Below are 21,895 nucleotides of genomic sequence, written 5' to 3' on the forward strand. Positions count from 1 at the left end.
CAAAAGGTCAGTATATATATATATGTATATATATATATATATATATATATATATATATATATATATATATATATATATATATATATATATATATATATGATCTGAGTCAAGTATTGGATTGGAATTTTATCAGAGGGGAGAAGCATAGTTGTGTTGAAAAGAAGGTCGCCTTACGAGTTCAGAAAGGTATTTCTACGTGGAGGTGATTATTTGCTTGCTTTCAGAAGTCACTCCGAAGACCAGATTCTACAAATGGTGTTGTGATATTGTGGGATTAGCTACTGGATTTCCTTAAAGAATGTAAAAAGAGTGATGCTGGGACTAAAGATTTACAACATCATCACCTTTTTAATGTACCTGGAAAAAGTTAAATGTATCACTAGCGATTGAGTTCTATTTGATTGTACACTGAAAAGTTGTAAACTGCATTATAAGAAATTGGTCTTAACACCTGTAAGGCAATGTTATAAGTGCCTTTATAAAATAAGTATTTTTTATACATTCTTAAAAGCAGCTTGGATAAAATTTCTAGATGAGGCCTCTCCGGTCGTTTTGAAGTGATCTGTGATTTAGTGGGTAATACTGGCCAAGGAATAACATAGATAAATAAAGTGGTGTTATGTTTGGAATAAGATGGGCCAGTAATTGTAAATATTAGGATGAAAGATTTTAAATATATTCATATTGTAATGTTAATAGTAGGAATTTTTCTGTGGCGATCAATGATGGGACGTGTTCAACTGAGTATAGGGTAATGCTGCCCATCACATGACAATGGAAGAATAATAATATTTATTATAAAATAAAAAGACGGTTAAAGGCTTTTTATAAAAGAGAGTAATTGTATTTATTTAAACAAGTCAAACCTGGATACAGACCTCTATAGAAAGCCTGAACTAAAACAACCAAAAGCCTTTTCATTATTTAAAGCAATTTCAATTTCCATCTACTCAAACCACGTATTGACACTACAAGTCCTTTTTAGGTCTCGCGCCTAGCGTTGCACTGCGCAGCAGCAGTGCTCGCGCAGCACGAGACATTTAGTGGGTGAAAAACGGGGTTTAGGTAGCTGACCTAGGAATCGCACACGCTCGTGCGTGTGCCTTTCCTTTAGTGCTACCCGATTGGCCTTTGCATGCGTCTTGTTGTAAAAGACTGCACGCAATTGGCCACAGGCGGGCGCATTGCTCCGCCCATGGCCTATTGGTGTCTATTACGCGCGATTGTTTTATTTTTGGATCCATTTCCCAAGGAAGCAAGTCGGGCCGGCCTCTTATCCATCGCCACCAGGCTCCGTTCAGCAGGCGCCCCGGGCCGGCAGGGGTCCGATGGGTCAGAGTGTGCCGGGACCTTCTAGTTGCTATTGAAGTGAGACAGCGTGCTGCTCTGCTCTTCAGATTCACGCCCGCAATCAGGTCTGGATCGTGTGCTGACGAGCCTAGGCCGGCCTCTAAATTACCGAATATTGACAGCTTGTGTTATGTCGAATATTAACTCGATCTGTGGCTCTGCGCTGGGGCAGAGTGCTTGCCTTTCCAGTCCCTGTCCTTCCTACAGTGCTCTCCCATTTCCCGAGGTATGGGCTCGTCCTTTCGTATTAAGGCAGCCCCTTGGACTGATGCGGGCGGTGTTTGCCTGGCACACTGTCGCCTCATGTGGCACGGCTCGACTGCTTCAGAGATGTGTGCCCAGCTCTGCAGAGGGGAGGGAGCTCTGCAGGCGGCAAAACAAGCCTTGCTTCTTTGAGCCGAGAGCGTGCCAGAAATTGTTCTCGCCTCTGAACGTGTGTACCAGAAATGAAGGTAGCCTCGTACTGCCCTGCAGTGAGCACAGAACTTCATTGCCCTTCTTGAAACAACACAGAGCGCTGCCCTTTAAATAGTTCCCCGTATGAATGCAGTTCAGAGTGCCATACGTCTCCACCACTGCACCCCTTTCCTGACTGTGGTTTCATCGCCAACTCTTGTGCTAATATGTAAAGCAATGGATAGCACGACGCCTTTATATTCTGTACTGCTGCTTGTTTACATTTCTATATGTCACCTTTGTAATAAACGTTTGTAAAGTGCTTGCATCACATCTAATACTGCTGCGCTTTCACAGTGCTTTGTTCTGCAGTAGGTTTACCTTTTTGAGGCGCAGAGACAAGCGTATATTTTTCACATTGTTTAGGTGCCACTGGACACTGCTTAGCTTTTACAGCGCTTTGTTTTCCGGTTGGCAGCTGCAGCATATTCAATTGGGGCTGTATGTTCAAGTATGTAATAAATGTTGTGTGTGACGATATATTCACCGAACAGTACAAAGCTTTCCCCCAAGCTTTGTTTTCCGTTAGGTTTGCCCTTTTAAATGTACATACACGAGCATATGTTTTTTACACTGCTTAGCTTTTCGCGGCGCTTTGTTTTCCCGTAGGTTTTCACAGATGCACACACACAAGCATATATTTTTTGTACTGTTTAAGTGCCGCTGGACACTGCAGAGCTTTTCACAGCGCTTTGTTTTCTGGTAGGTTTTTAAAGATGCACACACACAAGCGTATGTTCACTTACTATAGCATACCGTTCCACACACTACTCAAATATACCTTCTAATGGCTCATGCATCCTACTCCTTTACATCCCTTTCATTCTCACAATAAACCTTTTGCAGCACATTTACATACGGCTAGACATCACCACACCATCTCCAAGCATTTCACACCATCTCCACGCATTTCCGCAGCACCACTTGCTCACAGGCGCAGGGGTTCACGGGGAGGACAAGCGATTCCCTCCCTCCCCTCGCTACTCTACCTCCACCCCACTCTCTGGCATCCTGCATGGCTTCTTCCATTGCTGTTCGCTCCTATGCCCCCCTTTTCTTGCAGACCTTTTAATCGACACCAAGGTCCTTATAATTTCCAACCGCCACCTCCCCCGCCCCATGACGAGTGGTGGCAGCATTTGCAAAGAGGCCAAGGTTTGAATGGGTCTTCAGAGTGCTGAAGTTTATCTCTTTGCCTGGTGTGTGCTCTGTGGACAAGTGTGGCCCGGCGCAGTGTGAGTAGTTGGCAATCCTTTCACAAACACCAAAAAGCACGTACTGATTCTGGCAAGCTCCTCAAGGAGATTCTGCTCCAAGTCCGCCTAATGAAAGAAAAGTAACGGTGAGCCGACGCCGAGACTCGAGTTCTCCAGCTCCAAAGTCGGTATCTCTGGGCCTTATGCCACATCCTCTCCCTATTGGATGACACCTATATCGAGCTATCAATCAATCAATCAATCAAAAACCACTTTATTCGATTAGTAAAAATCATAAAGTATACTTAACATAATACAAAATAGTGTCAGAGTTTGATGAATTCTCATTAAAAAACAATTTAAATACAATTACACAGAAAAATCCGTTTGTCTATAATCTATACATACAAAGGTAATACCAGAATTTCATAGATTTGCGGCAAATAGAAAAACGATTTTACAAATAAATCAGTTTATCCCTTTCAATGTAATTCAATATGTAAGGTGATCCGGCGCCATTTGGACTGCCAATCTAGTTTTCCTACTTCGAATAGATGCAACAAGGAAGCTTGCAACACCAAACATGACTACCGGGAATTCCATTCGTTGTAAATAAAGTAGTGCTGGTTTAACCTGCAAACATCCCTTGTCTTTTAACAATGGAAAAATAAACTTTAGCCTACCCCCAATATAAAAGGGCCAAAAAAACATGAAATGTATCGTGTCTTGGAGTGAGTGGTCATCACACTTACAAGGTGCAGCATCCTCCGGCCTACTCCACCCCTTAAGATCACTTAATAACAAATGAATCTGATTAAATCGGAATTTCGTTAGCAGCCATCGGTGAAAGGGAATCGTTACAATAGTAAGATATGGTTGAATGGATAGAGACGAAATAAGCAGGTAATGTGCCCTTACCATCGTTTTTCTTAATTCTACCGCTTCCCGCTCCAGCTCTCTAATCTTTGTGAAATTAGTTTTAACCCAGTTTAGGTCAGCTTTTATCAAATCCTCTGGCTTTGTATAAATCTCTGGACGCCCCAGGATCCTAGATGTTATTTTAATAAAGGACAACCATTGGATTGCCTTAGCTTTCTCTAGTTTCATACAGTCCCTAAAGATCTTATGGTTCAGGGTAAGATAGGGGTTCAACCAAGTTCTAATCCATAATAAGATAGGGGCCATGTTTATTATGTCTGAAATATAGCCCTTACCCAACTCAAGGTGGACCGCAAAGGTGGCCGTTGATTGGGGTAGAGCTAAAAGGGCACGGAGGAATTTATTTTCCTCTCTCTGGATGGAATCAGTTTGTTTATAGCCCCATACCTTGCAATTGCGATAGTTTTTGCTTTGTATATGGATAAAATCGCTTCACACGGTTTACCCCCCAGCCTCTTAGCGAAGCCTAGTATTGCAGCGGACGATCTTCTCACAGCTGTAACTTTAGTGGAAAGTTGAGGGACCCAAGACCCTTTGTCGTCAAACACGACCCCCGAGTACGAAAAGACTTTCACTCTGGAGATTTCAGAATCATTACAGTAAAATGTTTTAATACTGTTCTTTCTTGAGCCCAGTGACATCACATGCGATTTCCCGTTGTTAATCACTAAGTCCAATGATTTCATAAAATCACCAAAGGAATTAAGTAGTCTTTGTAACCCTAATGGGGTCCGTGCTAATAAAACGGCATCATCCGCGTATAGGAGTACTGGGATGGGTGTTCCTCCCATACGCGGAATGTCTGCTGTCGCCATTGCCAAATTATCTTCCAGGGAGTTAATGTATAAAGTAAATAACATTGAGGCCAATATGCACCCTTGGCGCACCCCCCTTCCTGATTTAAACCCTGCCGTACATTTCCCCTCCTGTGTCATCCTTATAGATGCAGTCAGATCCCTATGTAACTCGGCCAGAGAATACACCAATGCCCGATCAAAGCCTAGATCCAGAAGCATGGTCAACAGCCTCGACCTATTAACTAGGTCAAAGGCCGTGGACAGATCCATAAAGCCCAAAAAAATTGAGCCCTTAGCAGCGACCGTATATTTATTTATTATTAAATGTAAATTAAGACATTGGTCCTCCGTGCCTCTGCCAGCTCTAAAGCCGTATCGAGCTAGTTAGTGTGTCCCCCTCATGTCATTGCCTGTTTTGGCTTGTTTGCCGTTGACCTCAGCATGAGGAATCTCTCATTGCTAGAGGCTCTCACTGGCACAAGCTGTCTTTGTGGCATGGCATCCATCTTCCTGGGGCACCCAGTACGCTGACTATGTTAAGTTGTATTTATAAACCTGCAGTGCCCTTATAATTTAAACTTCATTCCTGACTGGTGCCGTGCTGGCGTTGCCTTCTGTACTTTAAGAAGCAGAACGTCTGTTCCATTCCAGTACCACCAGATGCTGTAACTCCGGCGGCTTTTCCTCTGATTTCACTTGTGTGTCAGTCACTCCCCGCTGGTACCTGCCTCTGAATGTTGCTCTTTTTCTCCCCTAGATCAAGCTTGCAACCCATCCCCACCCCCTTACCTCTGTCTTCCCTCACCTTGGAATAACTTCACTCTACAAACCAAATCCCTCAAACGTATCTGGCTACGGGAAAGGTACCACAATGCCCATTGCCCACATTGAGTCTCTCAGATTTGCAACCCGACAAACAGCGGACCCAAGAGCGTATGGTGCCACTAGGCCAAGGAATTAGTGAATACTGTGCTATATAAAAAACATAATCAAACTGAGTGATCCCGGCCAAATCACTTCCTCTACAGCTGCCTAAATTGCCTCAGTGAACTGGGAGTGATTGAAGCTGGATTTTTTTGCAATTTACAATAAAAAAGCAAGTGTTGTGCAACCCTCCAGTCTCCCTAAACACGTGAGGTGACACAAGCAAGCCGCACCTGGCGCTCCCCTGACACTCTGGGGTCAATTAGGATGGGACCGTCCGCCACAGGGGCGGAGGTCCCGTGCCTCGAATTAGGATGCCCCCGCCACAGTGGCAGGTGCATCCCGCATTTTTAACATTGCGCCGCAATGCTAAAAATGCATGTTGTGCGTTTCAAAGCACAACATGACAGGCACCGAGCAGTGCCTGCCATGTTGTATTTTGAAACGCAGGGGGGTACCATAGGTACCCCCCATGTGCACCCCAACCCCCGCTTCACCCTGGGGGCCCGCAACGGGCCCCCAAAGCAAAGACTGTATGCCTTTTCGTGGCAGCATTGGTCTTCCCGTCTGCCGCGGTCCCCTCCGTCATTGTAATATGGCAGGGGGAGATAGGTGGAGGAAGGGCACTGATGGCGGACGGATCGCCGGCCACCGCCTGCATGGCGGTGGCGATCCGTCCGCCATCCTAATCGGCCCCTCTGTTTGATCTTGGCAAACTCTTCCCGCCTAAGGTAGCAAACCTGTGGTAATGCAGCCATGATCTCAAACAGGAGGCATATCTCTGTGACTAAAATACCAAAGTTGCTTGGTTGTAAAGTACTGAATTAGGAGCTCCCAGCTTTTTTTTTAAAGGGGGGGGAAGGTCGGTCTTCCGCCCCACTCCCTGACATCAGATTACCTGTTTCCTGAGTTTACAACTAAACACAAGTACTTTTCAAACTTGCTGCGCAGTGTTTTACTGCTGTGAACTGCTTTGATCTGTAGCCCGTGTTGAATTAAGCACCCAGGGCAGTACTCTCATCTGTGGTGTAGCCATTTTGAATCCCAACAAAGCCAACACACCCTTTCATCTTCCTGATGCGGATAAAAAGAGCAAAAGTGAGTTTGGAAAGAAGGAAAGCATGTTTATTTGCAGAGACGGCTTGGTTGGATACATCTGTGAAATATTGGTTAATGGGGCCCTCGAGTTTAGATTAAAAAAAGAACAGCAACAATAGGCTTCTGGAATGTTCTATTGTTTCGTGATGTCATCTGAGGTTTAGAGATCTATTGTGATGTCATTCACTGTAAGGCCCCTTTAAAGTAAGGTATTAGTGCTTACTGCAGATTACTTGATTCTAACAACTTCATAACTATAAGAAGACTTGGTTGTGCCTTATACTTCAAATACATTGTGAAATCTTTAACCGAGGATTTGTTTACACTGGTGAATGACACAACTAGGTCAGTAAGATTAGTTTCTTGGGTAACATTGGTTACTGTTTACCTGTGGAAACAGTAACTAAGAGTGCGTATTGAAATGCTTTACATGAGCACCAGTTACATTACACAAGGACAAATTCATTCATGGGGAGATTATTAGAAATGATTTGCCCAAAATCCCAGGATGTTGAGCCGACGTCAAGATTCAAACCAGGATATCCAGATCCAGAGTTTTTTTGCAGAGTTTTATATAGCCCAAACTTGACCCGAATCCGAATCAGATATCAGAGCGCTTTACATAGCACCAGTTACGTTACATGAGGACACACATTCATTTTTGTTCGGCACGGGGAGATTAAGTGATTTGCCCAGAATCACAGGATGTTTTAGCGTCATTAGCGAGACTCCCAGTTCCCCAGGACCGAGGTCGAGCACCCTAGCTGTTAGGCCAACTCCTCTCCCGTGTTGGCAGCTTTGGTTGTTATGCCACATCCATATAGTCGCTCCCCTCTTGCACCTGCCTCTGAATGTTGCTCTTTCTCTCCTAGATCAAGCTTGACAAACCCTCCCCACCCTCTTACCTCCGTCTTTTCTTACCCTTCAATAGAAGTATTATTTGAAATAACGTCACTACCATATCATTGCATATTAGTCATTTGTATACGCATGCGTGCACGCCTCAGCCTCCCTGCAGCTTCTCTTGTATAGCCCAGCATGGGCTACCTTGTATGGCATTCAGTGTTCTGCAGAGCTTATATATATTCAGGTACCCACTTTTCAGAGTACCGATTTCCTGAAAATGCCTGTAGTCTCCCATTAAATATACTGCCATAGTGCTGAGAGGTGCAGGTACTCTCCACTTCAAATTAAATCTGGTGAGAAATTATACATTTTATAACTACGCGTCTTTCAATTTTTCCCGTGAAACGTTTGCATTTTAAAAGCACTGTTTTGATTCTCCCACTGAAAGCACATTTTTATTTCCAAGCACCGAAGATGATCTCACAAGGCCGAAAATACAGCAGCCTTGAGGGAACGCGCAATGCCTTTAAAGAGAAACAATCAAGAAAACAAAACGGGAATACAAGCCAGCTGAGGATCAATTCCATGTTAATTCCATCAAAGCCAAGGTGACAAAGCTTGCTGTCCTGAAAAGTCAGTATATAAAGGGGTGGTCCCAGTAAGTATAATATCAAAAAGTGTTAATGTAATAAATTATAATGGTAGTCACGAGGTAAATCCAAGTAGAGGTTTATTTATAAAGTTACAGGATCATAGTTGTTGGTTACAAGCAGAATGATGGTTGGTTCAAGATGAATTCAAGTTAGTTCATGGCTAATTCAAAGCCCCACCAGGAGCTGCATCTTCACAGCTCAGCCCACTCACTCCAACAGTCACTCTTCCAGTCCACCAGGCATACCAACATTCCACACTGTCATCAAGCATTCTAAGGTTCCATACATACACACATGCAAAATGGCTGAGCTGCTGTAAACGTAAGCTCAACAGTTAACAATCAGGACAAATTGAAAAACAAATACTTAAGAAAACAGATCAGAACACAATTTAACGTTCACTGTTATTTAAACACACTGACACTAATCATAGGTTATTCAAACAGAACCATTGAACATTAAATACATCACTGGTAATGGTGCCCAGGGGAAGGGGTAGGGATGGGAAAGTTTGCTGATTCGTACACAAACTCGGCACATGACAAACGCAACCTGACAACATATGAGCAGAATTGTGTACCAAACCAAGACCAGACATCAATGATATTCCTCTTCTAATAGCAGATCTGACTTTGTGGGTGGTTCTTCTCTGAGAGACCATCAAGAAATACTAACAGCAGCTGGAGAATTTTGAGCGTGGGCTATTTTTCTGCTCATTGTTGCATTTATTTCTAATGCCAAGAGCCTTTAAGGCAATTGATTTCTGATTTATTGAACTGTGCTTTATTTTTGCCTTATGTATCAAACTTTAATATTTTAATAAATCTTCCCTGTTTTCTCAAAGTTGCTGATCTTAAACTTCCTTTTATGAATCAGTACTTTATTAGATCTTGCCTATGCAGCGCGCATAGCCACTGCTTCACTTTTACAGGCAAAAACGTCCACGCGTTGCATTGCTTTCATTGGCAACGTATGCATGTTTGGCGATTCCCTTGCAGGAGCGAGCTTTTAAAACCATCTGTTAGTAATTAACAGATGGTTCCTGCTCACTCCCGCAAGGGAAACAGGCGCTGGCCTCCTCCTCTATCCCCTCCCCCTGCTGCCTCCTTTCAGCACGAGGCATGCACGCTTGTTTATTTGGTTATTATTCCGGCTTGCTTAGCTAACACAGCAAGTCGTGCTCTGCAGCTTTACGATACAATGAGCTGTAAAGTGTTTAAATGGCTATTTTATTTCCGCTTGGTAATCATTTTCCGCGGTTCGTGACTTTGCGGTCGGCAGCACTTCGGTAAGCAATAGCTCCGCTATTATTTTGCTCTTACGAAGCATGTTATCACGAGTATTTCACAATATGCTTCGCGCACTCACAGCCAAGACGGGTGATTATAACTGGTGCACTTTTGTATTGTTTAGAAGCTGCGCACTTGAGCGCATCACAGATATATGAAAATACGGGACGGTGGGGTCTCGTAGAATCTGTTTTAACATTGCATCATACTTTTACATTTGTTTGATGCACTATTTGGCATGTGCTTGTATATGGCGAGCACTAAACACACTTTTAGGTGGTGTGCTTTATACGGAAGCCGACGCTTCTTACTGACACATACGAGCATGCATGAGATAGTGCTACGGTGAAGTGTTTATGTTGACGTCGACTTGGGCATTTGCTTGATGTTAGAAGGCAATTACTATGGACTGTAGTTTAGACCACTGCGTTTCTAATGCTCAATTTAATACTGCTCATTTTATCGACTCTGAAATATTAAAAGCAAAGCCTGCCACTACTACACGCAGAGATATATTACCATCAGACTGGGATTGTTGAAAGTATGAGATGATTTTAGCCAAAAAAACTTTGTCTCTAAAGGCAGTCTGGTTTGGCTCTTTTACTGCCATTTGTAGATTGAGACAGAAAACCTCTTAAACTTTTCACATTTGTTTAATTTTTCATTTGTTTATTTTCAAGCATGAATTAATTCAGGGACACTGAAATTACACAGCAGTGAAGTGTGCGATTATATTGCAGGATTGAGTAAAGTAGGCAGCAAGGTCTGGCAAAACGTGCGGCATACATGCAGCAGAACAGTACAGCGTTGAACAGTATAGCGCAGTTCATATTTAATACATTTATTTAGTGTCTTACTAGGAATTTTGAGTGCTCTGTTGAATTAATGGTAGCCTTGAGAACCATGTCTGACGGTATGTAGTAATAGTGAAATAAAAGCACTTATAAAAACACTTATAAGGTCCCAGAGGCAAGACCTTTTGGCTATGCCAATGCTTGTTTTTTCTAATTGACTGTATTTTTGCAATGTTGTTTTGAAGTTTGTCTTTAGCAACACATCGATTCACCCATTTTGAAGGTTAACACCGTCCCCTACCCCGCATCCAGGTGATACGATCATGCAGATTATCTAAGAGATAGCGTGGCCACAAAGTGCATGTGAAATCAACTGAACCAGTAATAAAGGCAGAAACCATTACATCCTCACTGTAGATGGCCACCCTAGAGTAAAATTAATGCCAACGGTTCTTGCTACAAAGTCTTCATACCTACTGCCGGTGTTCTGAGGAGCGCTGTACCCCCATAGAGCTCTGTACCCCCTACGTCACGGGGGTGCAGAATTCCACAGAATCGGCCTATCTGCCGTCGCTCCCTCATCGAGTTTTGTACCCCCCTAGATTAGGGCTTGCGATTTATATTATGCAGGATACGTGACTTGTTTTTCGAAATGGAGTTAACCCTTCGCGAATCTTTACAAGTAAAGGATCAGTAACTGATTCGACCAGCCTCGCCCTCGCCACCGTTCCACGCATCCGCAGAGCCACCGCCGGAGGAAGATCCTTCTCACACCTGGCAGCCAAGACATGGAACTCCCTCCCCATCCACCTTCGGCGACCCCAGGACCACCTAACCTTCAGGAAGCTACTCAAGACCTGGCTTTTCGAGCAGTAGCGGACCCCTCTCCCCCAGCGCCTTGAGACCCTTACGGGTGAGTAGCGCGCTATACAAATATCATGATTGATTGATTTTGCTCCATCGTTCCATTACTACAGCCCTTTGCAACTCGCAAATATTAAGGGGCACACTTTTAACTGCATCCTCCTATATGTGATTAGGAAAGGGTTGCAAAAGCCCTTTTGCGTGTTAGAATGCAATCCCCGACCCGCTTTTGTACATTAGGAAAAAGTGCTTTGCTGTCTTAAACCAGTGTTTTGTGAAAACTGCCTTGTACATAGGGTCCTTTCGTATTGCTAAGTATGTTGTCCTTGGTGATGTAAATCTCGCATCTCAGCTGAAATAAACACAACCCGACAATGGAGCAGCTCGATGCTTTTCGTATTTTGTATAAGCCATGAATGTGTCTAACATTTCAAAGGAAAGGCGTCTCCTCCTTGAACTTTCCATCGGGCACGAGGCGGGCTCTGCAGAACAGTGGCGCAGCAGCAGCCGCAGCGCACAATGCCAGGGCATGTTTGAATAGAGCATGCGCAAATGCAAAACGTTAGGGGGTACACGGAATGATGGTGGCCATGGTGTGACATTTTGTATAAGCCATGAATGTGTAACATTTCAAAGGAAAGGCGTCTCCTCCTTGAACTTTCCATCGGGCACGAGGCGGGCTCTGCAGAACAGCGGCGCAGCAGCACCCGCAGCGCACAATGCCAGGGCATGTTTGAATAGAGCATGCGCAAATGCAAAACGTTAGGGGGTACACGGAATGATGGTGGCCATGGTGTGACATTTTGTATAAGCCATGAATGTGTAACATTTCAAAGGAAAGGCGTCTCCTCCTTGAACTTTCCATCGGGCACGAGGCGGGCTCTGCAGAACAGCGGCGCAGCAGCACCCGCAGCGCACAATGCCAGGGCATGTTTGAATAGAGCATGCGCAAAAAGAAAGGGGGGCTGCTCGGCCCCCACGTATGCATGGCGGGGCGGGCCCCCACCTGCAGCCATTGGGTCGCGCCCCCCGCGACCCGGAAGCACTATCGGTGTTTCCGGGCCGTGGGGGGCGTGGCTTGCAGTTTATATGCCCGGCGAGCGCGCGAGACGGTCTCTTTGTCCCCGCGCTCGCCCTAGACAACAGCTTCGCTCCCCCCACCAGGGCCGGGGAGCCTTTAATTTTATTCTTTATATTTCAGGTTAAGGTTCCCGACGAGCAGGAGTTTGTGATTGGGACCGGCAGGTTGAGCCGAGCAGTCCGACGTGGGACCCGGTATTAATCCCGGTGGCTGCAGTGTTCGTGTTGCCAGGGGGCGAGCAAGCGGTCAGCAGAGCGGTAATTCGGGACATACGAGTGTTTATCCCTTCGAGGGGAGTCGAAGGGGAGGGTCGATTTGTGTGTTTCACGGAGGGGAATTTAGTACACAGTTATCGTCACAAAAGCGAAGCAGGCTTATCCCCGGCAGCAGTTGGATGGGAGACCTCCAGTAAGATACTCTAGCAGGAGGATAATTGTACTTTTAAACGCTGGGAAATTTTGGTGCTAGAAGTACACAAGGGACATTGTTGGAGTCCTCGTTTTTGCATAGGCGGTATTTACAACATTGTGTGTGTAATACAGAAAGGGTTGCAGATATAATTTGGTTATGGCTGCATGGGGCGCGAGAGGCTCTAAAGTAGAACGCATGTTACAAACGATGATGCACAGGATGGAAGCAATGGACAAAAGGTGGGGGAAAGTGGATGCGCTGGGGAGGACTGTGGCTGAGATGGGTGAGAGGCTGGAGGCTAGCACGGGGAGCAGGCCTAAGCGAACGATAATACCACCTAAACCTAGAGGAGACTGGGAGGTCCCCCCCGCGCGCGGTAGGGCCAAAAAAGGATGCAAGGGGCGAAATAACCCCAGACCGGGTGGGGAGTCACCAGTAACAGGGCCAGACGACGCGCCAGCACCCGCCCCAGCACCCGCGCACCCCGTGATTACCCCGTTAGTGCCAGCAACCCCAGTGATTGCACCGGCGGAACAGGCTCCAGCCACGCCGCCGGTGATGGTGGTGCCAGCAGTGGTGCCACAGGGGAGTCCAGCAGGCCAAATCCCGGGAGTGGGGCCGGTTCCCCCGGAATTGGAAGCCCAGATAGCGGCGCTGGTCCCATGGTTGGGGATAGGGGGTGTTTTACCGGCCACAGCAGATCCCTTAGCAGAGGCACAGAAGGTGGTGGCCCGAATTATGACGGCGAGGGCAGGGGGTAACACGTCAGGCACCCCGATTTCTCCCCCAACAGGCGCAGCAGATGATGGGGAAAAGAATAAGATTATTGAGCCTACACGGAGTGCGGAAAGTGGTAAGGAAGTTGCTTTACCCCTTTTGGGGGTAGGCTCGCTGCCATGCAGGGGGGAGGACCTGGCCCAACACGTGGCTCAAGCTGTGAAAGAGTGCATCTGGGCAGACAAATTTATCAATATGTTTTCCTTGCTCATTGATAACAGAGAGTGGGAGTACGCAAAGACCCAGAAGGATATGTTACTGCCTAGCGAGTGGCGATCCCAGTTGTTGAAGTTTAGGGTGGAAGAGACCCTCAGTAACTGGCTCAAGGCGTTTTCAGTATTTGTAGCAGTAATCGCTGAGCATACACCAGGGATGCAGGCCCAATTGGCTTGTTACCAGAGTAGGATCATAACGTTTAGCGAGAAGCATGGGGAGGCATGGAAAGAATATGATATTGCCTTTAGGAAAGCCAAGGAATTTAACAAATCTCTAACCTGGGACAAAGTTGACTCGGCATCATGGCACTCGCAGTTCTCGGGAGGGCAGGCGCCGGGTGGGGCCAATACTTGGAGTAAAGGGTACCCCTACAGGCCGCAACAGCATTTCCAACAGCCAGCCCAACACTCAGGCCAACAGCCCTTTCATGCGGGGCTTGGGTGGGACCCGTCCAGCAGACCCAGGGGCAATGAGGGAGGAAAGGGGTATGCTGGGACTTTAATAAGGGGGCATGTACTAGGGCCCCGGGCACATGCAGATTTAAACATGCATGCGCCAGCTGTGGGCAGGCTTCCCACACTGAAGCCAACTACAGGGGAAAAGGTCCTCAGAGCGGTAGGGGGAGGAGGAGACCAGAGTAGGTCTTGTCACACCCAGGTTGCCCACACCCCTATTGACATATCAGTGATGATCCCATGGCTGAATAAATACCCAGACCATGACTCTGCCAGGTTACTACAGGGAGGTTTCACGCATGGATTCAGGATTCCAGCCGCAGGCTATGAGGGTAGGCCACAGTGCAGGAACCAACTCTCAGTTAAACACAACCCGGGCGTAGTGGAGGAAAAAATTGGAAAGGAATTGCGCCTGGGCAGAGTGGCGGGCCCCTTTAACGATATCCCGTCAGCAGATTTTGTGTGTTCACCGCTGGGGGTGGTCCCGAAGAAAGATAGGGGTTAATTCAGGCTGATCCATAATCTCTCAGAACCCAGGGGCAATTCATTGAATGATGCAATTGATGATGACATATGCGGCGTGAAATATGCCTCTTTCGACCAAGCAGTGGAGATGTTGAGAACACTGGGGCATGGGGCATTGATGGCAAAATCTGATATTGAATCCGCTTTTAGACTGCTCCCAGTCCATCCCGAGGATCAACATTTATTAGGTTTCACCTTCCAGGGGAAATACTATATGGACAGATGCATGCACATGGTTTGTTCCATATCATGTTCATACTTTGAAACTTTTAGTTCATTCTTGGAATGGGTTGTGAGACGGTCCACTGGACACCGACACGTAATGCATTATCTGGATGACTTCCTCTTCCTGGGGGCGGCGGGCTCACGGGAGTGTGCAAAGGCATTGCAGGACTTTTGCGTGCTGATGCGCGCTTTCGGAGTCCCGCTGGCTCAAGGCAAGACGGTGGGCCCGACTACTTGCCTGGAATTCCTAGGCATCGAGTTGGATTCAGGAGAGGGCTGTTTCAGGTTGCCAAGGGAAAAAATAGCCAAATTCAGAGCAGCCTTGCAACAATGCTTAAGTAAAGAGAAAGTGACATTACAGCAGTTGCAACAGACGGTGGGCCAACTTAATTTTGCATTGAGGGTCTTACCCATGGCACGCCCCTTTTCACGCTCTATTGCCCAGGCCATGAAGGGTCTGAGAGAGAAAAACCACCGGACCAGGTTGTCAGCAGAGGTTCGCCAGGACATGCTCATTTGGATAGCATTCCTGGAGGATTTCAATGGCAGGGTGGTGTGGGGGCCCTCACCTGCGACGTCGGTGGAGTTAGGTCTGTGGACCGACGCCGCCGGCAGCGTAGGCTTTGGCGCCATCCTGGGCAATAAATGGGTGGCGCAGAAATGGCCGAAATGGTGGGAAGAAAATGGGCTGACTGTCAACATAAGTTTCCTGGAACTATTCCCCATTTGGGTGGCATTGATGGTGTGGCCTAGACAATTGTCCAACCGGTCAGTGGTATTCTGGTCGGATAACATGGCGGTGGTCGAGTGTATCAATCAGCAGGCAGCACGTTGTCCCTTGATAATGCGCCTCATGAAAGAAATTGTCATTGCATGCATGAGGTTGAACGTTCAATTCAGAGCCACACACGTCCCAGGGGTGCTGAATAATGCGGCTGACGCCCTTTCTCGCTTCAAGATGCAGGTGTTCAGGGAGCAATTACCAACTGCAGAGGCGTCACCGGCACACTTCCCCACAGCACTCTGGCAGATTGGTGCCCCCGACTACAGAACCTCGTGGCAACGAGCCTAGCCCCCAGGACCAGGTCGGCCTATGAAGGGGCGTTCAGGTCGTATTCTGAATTTCTGGGGCAAGAGTGGGAAGAGACTTGGGAACAGGAAGCGAGCTTCACTCTCTATTTAGAATCAATGCGCAAGGGGGGGCGGTCAGCAGCCACAGCTAATAGACACAAGGCGGCGGTGTCATTCTTCGCACAAGTAAAGGGCGTCAGGGATCCCACAAACAGCTTCTTTGTGCGAAAGGCATTGAGAGGGTGGCGGCGGGGGTGACTGCTAGAACGATTGGCGAAAGTACTGGTTGCCCCTTTGTCCAGATTTCAATTCCAAAGGGTATTGGCAATGGCTATTAGAGAAGCAGGATTGGACCCCAAGGAATTCGGTACCCATTCATTCAGGATTGGGGCGGCGACAGAAGCCGCGGCTAGAGGTTTGCAGTCAGGCAGTATAAAAAAGAGCGGAAGAAGGTCTTCTGACGCCTATAGGCGCTATGTGCGGCTGCACATGCTGTGAGGTGGTAACATTTCCCAAATTGACATTTGCCTTGTTGTGTGCTTCCCTTCCAGTTTCCCGGATCTGCCACGCAGGACGGGAAATTGCGCAAAGTCACCCGACGCCCACACCAACAAGGATGCATCGCCAGGAGGAGCAAGAGAAGAAGCGGATAATATGGGTTGTAGGTCATTCTTATGTGCAATGTGCTAATCATGCTTTTATTTCAGGTGGGTTTAGACGGCGGGCGGAGGCACAGGGGTCCAGGGTGACCTTTTTCAGTAGAGGGGGACTCCGCATTAGTCAGCTAAGGGGCTATATGACTCAGTTGTTGCAAACACACACGCCACCACCCTCAGTGGTAATACTGCATTTGGGGGGGAATGATCTGGTGAGACTGAACAAAAGGGTTTTGGTGGAAGAGATAGTCTCCGCGGCTGGGTGGATAGCTAGGGAATTGCCAGGGTGCACAATAGTGTGGTCCCACCTCATACCACGACTACAATGGAGGGGGGTCAACTCAGTAGCGGCATTGAACCACTCGGTAAAGAGGGTCAATAACAAGTTGGGGAAACTCTTTCGCACCACAGTACTACAGAACATACCGCACGGATGCATCTGGGGCAGCCAATTTTACTTGAAGGACGGGGTGCACCTTACTGAGGAGGGCAATGACTTATGGGTGAGAAATATAATGGCATGGATTGAGAGTTCTGGTAAGTAATCATGACCTTATAAGCGTAGGGAGGTTTTGTGGGGGGGCCAGATAGCCGGTTGACTATGCTGGCCCGTGGCGGTAAGGTCATAATCGGTGAGCCCAATTGGAGGTCCTTAAGGGGGGGGCGGCACCATTAGCATATGGGCTCGCCCAGGGGGAGGGGCCACTGGTATCTCCCAGGGTACCTCTCAGAACTCCAGGGGCAGGATATACGTTGGCTTACAGCGGTGCGGGGGAGGGAGCAACGCTCTATCCTTTTGTGGAGTAGCCACCCCGCACATACACTATGATGTCGGTAAATGACGCGAGTGTAAGGGCCCTCCTATCAGGGGTTAAATGGAGTTCCCGGTGTGTCCGAGGGTAAACAGGGTACAGACTCTCTTGGTGAACGGGCCCTCGTGGGGCATGCGCACTCGGTCGGGAGAGTGCAGCAGATAAGGATCGGACACCGGTTAGCGACCTTGCCGTAGGCCCAGTAATTATAAAACTGCAAATGATGTGAAATTAGATTCGGTTAGGAACACGCTGTATTAGACAATTTGTTAAGGTTAGCCCTTTCAGACATGTCTATCACACTGTAATCTATTGTGGATATTTGCCGTTTTATAATTGTGTAAAATACCGTTTTTAATTTTGACAATTTTAATTTTGTTTTCATATTTAATAAATACGGCCGGGGGACTTCCAAAGACTCCAACTGTTTCCTCCAGTTCATTTCATTGTGCTTTATCTGTGTCAGGTGGGGGGGGGTGGCCGGTAGTCCCTGCCCATGAAGAAAGGGGGGGCCGCTCGGCCCCCACGTATGCATGGCGGGGCGGGCCCCCACCCCCACCTGCAGCCATTGGGTCGCACCCCCGCGACCCAGAAGCACTATCGGTGTTTCCGGGCCGTGGGGGGCGTGGCTTGCAGTTTAAATGCCCGGCGAGCGCGCGAGACGGTCTCTTTGTCCCCGCGCTCGCCCTAGACAACAGCTTCGCTCCCCCCACCAGGGCCGGGGAGCCTTTAATTTTACCCACCCACCATCCCTGATACCTTTGGATTGGAGTCTTTTTTTGTGGCTAGCCATTAAGTAGTGTAAGGAATAATGGTTATTGGCATAGGTTAACGTGCAATTTTCATTCCTTAGGCCTTTTTTCCCTAGAACAGGCAAAGTTGATTTACCGTGTACAGTGGTTGTGTGATTAATTAAAGTTTTTCCTCAGGCCTTTTTTCCCCAATTAGTAGCAATATATTGTCGTATTTATTATATCGGTCAGGCGGTAAGGTCATAATCGGTGAGCCCAATTGGAGGTCCTTAAGGGGGGGGTGGCACCATTAGCATATGGGCTCGCCCAGGGAGAGGGGCCACTGGTATCTCCCAGGGTACCTCTCAGAACTCCAGGGGCAGGATATACGTTGGCTTACAGGGGTGCGGGGGAGGGAGCAACGCTCTATCCTTTTGTGGAGTAGCCACCCCGCACATACACTATGATGTCGGTAAATGACGCGAGTGTAACGGCCCTCCTATCAGGGGTTAAATGGAGTTCCCGGTGTGTCTGAGGGTAAACAGGGTACAGACTCTCCCGGTGAACGGGCCCTCGTGGGGCATGCGCACTCGGTCGGGAGAGTGCAGCAGATAAGGATCGGACACTGGTTAGCGACCTTGCCGTAGGCCCAGTAATTATAAAACTGCAAATGATGTGAAATTAGATTCGGTTAGGAACACGCTGTATTAGACAATTTGTTAAGGTTAGCCCTTTCAGACATGTCTATCACACTGTAATCTATTGTGGATATTTGCCGTTTTATAATTGTGTAAAATACCGTTTTTAATTTTGACAATTTTAATTTTGTTTTCATATTTAATAAATACGGCCGGGGGATCGTGAGATCCCCCGACTTCCAAAGAATCCAACTGTTTCCTCCAGTTCATTTCATTGTGCTTTATCTGTGTCAGGTGGGGGGGGGGGTGGCCGGTAGTCCCTGCCCATGTGCAAAACGTTAGGGGGTACACGGAATGATGGTGGCCATGGTGCGACGTCATGTTCCGTAATGTGCGCATGCGTACAGAGCTCGATAGGGTACAGTGCTCTATAGCACACCGGGTCAACAGCTTTGTCTTGTTCCTAATCTGGCTGAAACTCCAAAAAAGCGTAAAACGACTTTCCATAGTAGAAAGAGAATTTAATGGATTACTATCGCTACCTCACTAATGCAATTTCTTGGGCACCCCCTCTTAGAGAAAACTGACAAGCTAAATGAAGAATAAGAACCAATGTATTAAAAAGGTTTGTGGGCCGAATATGCATTATCATAACAATCAATTTCAGCAAAAGGCTGACACTAGAGGAGCGTCTGCCTTGCAACATTGTATTTGCATGAGGTGTTACTGACTTCCTCCTATGCTACAAGACTGCACAAAAACTCTCCTGCGCGAGTAATTGTGGAGCAGAACAGCAGTGGAATATCGTATCCTTAGAGGCAGACATTTAAAAAAAAACGTAACTATAAAGATTCAGGTTAATTTAGTTACCTCTTTAAAGGCTACCTGCAGTTTAATTAAATATGATTTTGTTTATTCCCATTATTTTACATACAGTTCCACCAAACATTTTCAGCCATCCATTTAAGGCAACTATTACAGCAAAAGATCTATGTTACGTTAATATATGCATGTGTGTGTGGTAGAAAATTAGTTTGGGTGGAGTTTTTGCTACACAAAGCACCACTGTAAGGGTATGGTTGCTCCAGCATGAGGGAGAGAGCACAAAGGTCAGATATTGAGATACTGGTGCTTTGGGGCTTTATTGGGTCCTTCGGGATTAATAATCCCACAGATCTCGTACATTCTATCTGGCCAAAGGGCATAGGCTCTGCAACAAAAAATACATCACATCATGACACACGGGCTCACACAGCCTTCATTCTGCTATAACTTTAAGAGCGAGCTTCCTTTGACGGCAAATACACTGATTAAATGATTACCTGGGCGGAACTGCTTCACCACAACAAAGCACTGCCGAGTCGTATTGAAGATAAGGATCGAAACACTAAGAGGGAAAAAAACAGATAATCTGAAGAAGCAGCGATATTACTGCCAGCACAACTTTTTAAATTGGATGCTATGCATGAAAATAGCTGTTTTCCACCCATCATAGAAAATATTAACAAGCAACCCAGGTCAATTTGAAGACACATGCATTAGCGAATAAAGTTATAGACAGTAAGCAAAGCTTACAGGAAAAATATCCATGATTTCCACCGCACTAAAGCTTTTACCAATACACTTAGCTATAAATGCGAGCCAATGAATTTTAGAAAGCAGCTGGGAAAGTAGCCCAAAACCGAAAGCATCCTCGAGAGTGCTTAATGGTGGTTCTGCTCAGGAAGAGAACAGTAATTTTATCTCTGCCAGAGTGCCTTTATCAAGATGTAAGAGATGAGCAATAAAAATTCAGAGCTCACTGTTCTATACCATTAAAAGACATTATGCAAGACAAAATGATAAGGACTTTGATAATGACAAAGTCAAAAAGATGTTATTTACCTTCCTTGTTAACAATGTCACAGAAATCCACTCTTCTCCAAACCAGTTCATTCCTTAATCATATTCCAACAGATTATATTTAGGCCCCAGCAAACGTTTAGATATGCCAGCTAAATTTGTGATATTCCCAAATTTCGCATTAGGCGAAATTAGTGAAATTTCTAAAAATTCCACTTGAGTGAGCACCTGTCTTAACCGCACGGGTGCTCAGGACGAACTGGAACCATCTTCAGCCACAGTGGGAGTGTGCCGAGGATGGTTCCAGGCTGTCCCCCACATGGCACCCCGCAACACGGATCCATTGGAGGGGCAGCAGAAGCGCTTCCGCTGCCATTTCCAACTCCCCCTCATCGGCGATCTGATGACATCAGCATGAACATAGTGAGCTGACCTCATCAGATGCTGCCGGGGATGCCCTAGAACCCATTTGCTTCCAGGGCGTTTAGGAGACAGGACACCTTTTAGGTAATCCTTCTCTGGGGTGGAGGGGGGGGGTTAGAATGCAGAACACACTCAAGGTGGAAAAGAAAGAGTTTTTCCTTTCCCCTTGTATCAGTCTGTAGTGGATTCCTGCTCCACAATCCTGGGTGGGACGCAATTGTGGAGCATTAACCCACACCGCTAGATCACAAGGGCTTTTTTTTGTCTGTTTTGTTGTTTGGGGGAGTGGCCTCTTGGGCAAGGGTCGCTCTCTATGCGGCAAAATGTTAAATCTATGTTTCGGCCCACCTTAGAGTCTAGTTCGGCCTTTTCAGCCCTCTGAGGAGGGGGGGGGGGGCGGAGGAAGGGGGGGGGTCGAAACTCACTATACACCAGGGCTAATATTTGGCAGATAATTGTGGGGAGCACCCCCTTGGGCAAAGGTCACTCCTTTTGGGGAATATTTTTTTTTGTATTCTTGGAGGGCAGTTCAGTTAAATCCATGGTCCCCTCGGGGGCTAATTCAGTCATTTTTTCAGCCGATCTGCCCCCTCCAGGGGAGGCGGGGGGGGGGTTGGAACTCACTAGACACCAGGGATATTTGTGAGATAATTACGGCGAGCGACATCTTGGGCAAGGGTTGCTCCACTTGGGGGATATTTTGTTTTGGTATTTTGAACCCCGGAGGGCACTAGATACCCCAGGGCAGACAGACCATTTTTAGGCTGATATGCCCAGGTGGGATGGGGGGGAGGGGTTGACTCGAAAGCCTAGAAATCTGGATTAG

General features: G+C 46.9%; 1 protein-coding gene across 3 annotated transcripts in view; it reads right to left on the minus strand.

The window, feature by feature from the left end:
* Positions 1–21,895, minus strand: part of NUDT14 (nudix hydrolase 14) — a 605,258-nt gene that overhangs the window by 152,129 nt on the left and 431,234 nt on the right. For all 3 annotated transcript variants that reach the window (XM_078660294.1, XM_078660296.1, XM_078660295.1), the window contains one exon: positions 20,127–20,191. In XM_078660294.1, the coding sequence (XP_078516420.1) occupies positions 20,127–20,191 (65 nt within the window). The remainder of the gene's footprint in view (positions 1–20,126; positions 20,192–21,895) is intronic.

This window comes from Lissotriton helveticus, chromosome 9, assembly GCF_964261635.1.
Source record: "Lissotriton helveticus chromosome 9, aLisHel1.1, whole genome shotgun sequence".
In the NCBI taxonomy this organism is placed as follows: domain Eukaryota; kingdom Metazoa; phylum Chordata; class Amphibia; order Caudata; family Salamandridae; genus Lissotriton; species Lissotriton helveticus.